This window comes from Hipposideros armiger, unplaced genomic scaffold (genome assembly GCF_001890085.2).
Source record: "Hipposideros armiger isolate ML-2016 unplaced genomic scaffold, ASM189008v1 scaffold_5, whole genome shotgun sequence".
Classification (NCBI taxonomy): Eukaryota; Metazoa; Chordata; class Mammalia; order Chiroptera; family Hipposideridae; genus Hipposideros; species Hipposideros armiger.
In genome coordinates this window covers 6,374,012-6,378,890 of record NW_017731355.1, presented here as the reverse complement: position 1 = coordinate 6,378,890, position 4,879 = coordinate 6,374,012, and the positions used below count along the sequence as shown (strand labels likewise).

General features: G+C 35.8%; 1 protein-coding gene across 1 annotated transcript in view; it reads right to left on the bottom strand.

Annotated features, from left to right (window-relative positions):
• Nucleotides 1–4,879, bottom strand: part of WDHD1 (WD repeat and HMG-box DNA binding protein 1) — a 52,504-nt gene that overhangs the window by 36,786 nt on the left and 10,839 nt on the right. Inside the window, exon 4 of the mRNA XM_019646109.1 lies at nt 4,246–4,397. Within this exon, the coding sequence (XP_019501654.1) occupies nt 4,246–4,397 (152 nt within the window). The remainder of the gene's footprint in view (nt 1–4,245; nt 4,398–4,879) is intronic.

The following is a 4,879-nucleotide window of genomic DNA, read 5'->3' as shown; positions in this document are numbered from 1 at the left end:
GCTGGGCTGCCGTGGGTCGCTGGGATGGCGTAGGCTGCAGCCCCTGCTGCAGTGGGTTGCCATGGGCTACCGTGTGTAGCCAGCAGCCAGCGTGAGTAGCCAGCAGGCAGTGCGAGCAGCCGTCCAGAAGCCGCGACTGATCTGCCTCACCCGGGAAGAGCGTAATGATGGTGCCAACTCAGGCCAGTGAAGCAACGTCCTCCACAACTAGACTGAAGAACAAAAGGACAGCCACTTGTCTGTTCCCCTTCCCCCAATTCCCCAATAAAAATCTTTAAAAAAAAAACAAAAACAAAAGCAAAACTTGAGTAACTTTATGTAATACATTTTTTTTTCCAAATTTCAGGCCCCAAAATTAAGGTGCATCTTATACATCGAGCATCTTATACATGGGGAAATATGGTATATTTTCTTGCATGTATTTTAATTGGTTCAGCATTAATATCCATTAATCACCTTTAATAAACCATTCAGATTTTACCTGTAAAAATTTTGGGCAAGTTATGGCATTATACATTTTTAAATATTATTTCATAAGAGAAAAAGGTACATCGATATTCAAAACTTATAAAAATATTTTTCATCCAAGCAAAAAAAAATCACGTGGCAGTACAATTTCACATCAGCTGACATAAATGTTTTTAATACCTTCAAAGCACATGAATATGCCTTTTCTCCAACATTAATAGACTTAGGGTCATCATCATCCAAGTCTTCCCAAATTCTCACATCACCATCACTTCCACAAGTTACAATACAACTGTGAAGAAAACATACTCATTAGGAAAAGCCACCTAGCTTCAGGTCTATTAAATTTTTGGAATGCTACCAATTTTTTTTTTTTAATAAAACCAAGGTATTAGCCAATGTTTTCTCAATTTATACTTACAAACCTAAAAAGACTGCTAACCTCCTATGCTGTAAAATACAAGGTGATTTTAATGTTTTCTACCATTCCTCCCTGGGATAAAAGTCTTTATTTGTAATAATATATGTAATCTCTGTAATAGCAGGGACCAGGTCTACCTGGCTCACCACTGTGTCTCTAGCACAAAGCAGTCTCATATATAGAAGCCTTGATAAATGTTTGTTGAATGGATAGAAGCAAGAGCTGAATTATCCAAAGCTGATTATGCAAATGGTATCTATATCTCTCAAATCTTGTTTTAAACCTTGTCTCCCGAGTGCTTTTATTTATTTGGTATGTATCTTAGCTAGACACACACAAAAGCAAGTAAAATATAAAAATAACATGGAAAATGGCAGAGAAGCCATAAAAAAAAACTATGGATGTTCAGAAGAAAATTCCCAGTTAGAAAATGAGAAGGGTGGTATTTACATGGGGAAGCCAAAGAACAAGTAGGAATGGACATGCTGAGATTGGTGAAAAGGGCAGTTTCGAACAGACGAAACCACATGAACCAAGACATGAAGTTAGTACAGCAGGGGGAAGTTTACCTGGAGCAGGCTGTCCAGGAAACTGAAAAGGAAAATGTAGGTTGGGGTCATTCGATTTAGGACAACCTAATACCAAAGTAAGGAGCTTGGACTCACTTCTATAGGAAACAAATAGGATTTGCCCAGGACGTGCCTGTTTTATGCAACCAGCGGTTTGGCATTTGTCCTGAATTTTTCACTTTAGAACATTAGTATTAGTTGCATCAAAATTGGTTGGAGTGGGTTTGACAGACCTCTTCCTTGCACTTGCAGTTTCTGTCATGGTCTTGTTTAGTAGTGGAACATATGCAATGAATAGAGCTTTTATTTTAACATGCAGGTAAATCTGAAAGACAACCAGTGATAACTCATCTCCATTTTTTCAATCTTTTCTTGATGCAACATAACACCTCCTTCTTTCAAGGACAGCAGGTGTTAATTAATAAAAACCAGAGTGAAGCGAGACGTGAGCCCTTAGAGAAAGCTATTTCTTTCAGTATCCAGTGGTCCCTACCAAACATTTGGTGTATTGGCCAGGTATACCACCGGAGATGTACAAAGCTGCAGGGGCCGGTGGGAAATTATAGTGCAATACAATGGAATTAATGAGAAATATATGCAGGAATTACCTAAGCAGTACTTTGAAGAGCCTTTATAGTATGAACATTCTTCCTATAGTGTTTTTGTCACTGTAGGAAAAAAAATAACTATACTAATTTTATTATTGGCTATGCTTTTTAAATTTTGCCAAAAAAAGCCCCCACCTTTCAGTAGCAATGAGCTGGAGAAAAATACATCAAGTACATGTTCAATAAAAAATTAAATACTAAATTTCTGCCTCTCAATTGGGTTGATAATGAAAGTATAACTTGAAGAAAATGTTAGGTGACATTTACCATGGGGCTATCACGATACCACCACCCACAGGAAAGTAAGAAGATACTTAAGTCCTGAAGAAGCATCAGCATCTACTTGGTAAGCTAGTAGTTATCTTGAGATGCCCTGAAAATCATGTTTCTACAGATGTAGAAAGTGAGTTTGCATCTTGTCAAGCTGTGATTTTTCAGTGCTGTCCAACAGAACTTTTTGAGATTATGGAAATGGTCTACATCTGGCTACCGAGCAACTGAAATGTGGTTACTATAATTGAGGAAGTGAAATTTTAATTTAATTTTAATTACTTTAAATCCAAATAGCCACACATACTAATGGCTACTGTATTAGACACTGCAGCATTAAAACAAATGACAGTTGTTTTAAATTGTGTTCATTTTTCATGCTAAGTTTTCTAGTGCAAGTATGAAAAGTGAAGTAACTGCTGTTAATGTGTTGTTTCCATTAGTAAAAGAACTTTCTAAACAGTTAAATGATGCTGCTTTTATATGTCATTAGAGGTTTACACAGAAAGTCAGATTAATTCCAATAATAGTTTAGTTTTCCCTTCTGTTCATGGAAACAAAGTAAAGCTTCTGGAAGTTCATTCTTTTGAAAGTGAGACATCTGACATTATTGGGAATTCTAACTTCATTTGAAAAGCTCAATGCTAAAGATAAAATTTTTAATTTTTACAGTAATAATATACACTGTTATAGAGCACAGCACCATAGTAAAAACAATGTTCTTACTAATCTATAAAACACAAATGTACTTGGAATTAGAATTATAATTCATAAGTGTGTCCAAATGAGCTGTAATAATGTACCAATCGAAACAGAACCAACAGTTGTCAAATTTTTAGATAATTTTATTTGATGTTAAATACACGAAAATAATCCAACATTTTAGATGCTTTCTATGCTGCCTATCATCAATTATATTTTTTAAATAGTTGAGCCTTTGAAGGGTGACTTTATAAAACCAGGGTCATGTAATAATGGCAATATTATTTTATTATTAAATATTATTATTATTATTATTGAAAACAAGTCTAAATCTGAGTTGCATTTTGTTTAAAATCAGTTAGAAATCTTTAATCAAAGCATTCAACTTAAGCCTTTGAACTTGTTGTAAAATGCAATACAAACAAAGCTTATGTCCAGAAAGACACTGAAAATTATCCCTACAAAAGCAATGGACAAATTTTATGTTAAAACCTGAAATAGTGAATGATTTAATTTTCAAACTCTGTAACTGCAATTTGGAATATCTTGACTTGTGGGAAGAATCTTTTGATGGAATTCTTTTTTTTTTTTTTTTTNTCCTTTTGTTCTTCGGTCTAGTTGTGGAGGATGTTGCTTCACTGGCCCAAGTTGGCACCATCATTGCACTCTTCCCAAGCGAGGTAGATCAGTCGCTGACTTCTGGATGGCTGCTCACGCTGACTGCTGGCTACTCACGGTAGCCATGGCAACCCACTGCAGAAGGGGCTGCAGCCTACTCCATCGCTGGCGACACATGGCAGCTGAGCTCCAGGTTGAGCTGTTGTTCAGCATCTTAGCTATAGAGGGCAGTGTCACTGGCCTCATATGTGGGATCCGAACCGGGGCCCTCTGGTGTCCCAAGCCAGCTCTTAACCAACGCGCCACTCGGCCGGCCCTTGAAATAATTTTTAAAACTTTCTATCAAAGTCTCATCTTTCCCCAGTCTTTTTCAGTATTTACTAAATAGGCTGTCTGCAAAGTAGCCTATTCACAAGAAATACAAGTCTGTCCTCAAAAACTTTACCAGTTAAAAAGACTTGAATAGAAAAATTAAGTGAACAGAAAAGAAAAAGTAGAAGAGAGAGACCTGAAAATGTTACCCTGAAACCAATTAAGGAGGCCATGCCGTTCTAACATTATTTCCTTTTCGGATATCAAAGAGCCTTACCCAGATCCAGCGGCGACTTTGGTACCGTCCTTATTAAAGACCACATGGTTTGCGTTTGTGGTGAAGCGAGTCAATATACCATCTGGAGCTCCTTCAGGAAATGTGTGGACTTGAATAGTATTGTTGGATACTGCAGTGACCAATTTTCCATTCTAAAAGAAAAATAAAGGTAAGAAACATTGGCAAGACAAATCCAAACTAACTGGGAATCTCTCCATAGTTAAAAATCCTTTAAAAAAAAAACACACCAAATAAATACGAGAGTGGTTTTCCTTTAGTAACACTTCTCCAAGTCCTCACTATTATTGGGATTAGCAATATTTTTCATCCTTACCCATCTTATAGAAAAAAAAATCCAACTGTTTAATTTGAACTTCTTTGCTTATTATGAAACTTAGCTTGAATTTAATGTATGTCATTTATACTTCTGGTCATTTTTTCTTCTGGGAATGTATTTTCCATTATACATGATCATTTAAAAAAGAATATCTAAAGTATCTAAAAATGATCTCATCTATTTTAACAGACCTAAATTTGAAAAAAGTATAAATTCAATGGAAAGATTTTTTTCTACCCAAATATAATATACTCAGTTAAAATTCATCACAAATAAAAAGCTTAGTATTTTTTTTTT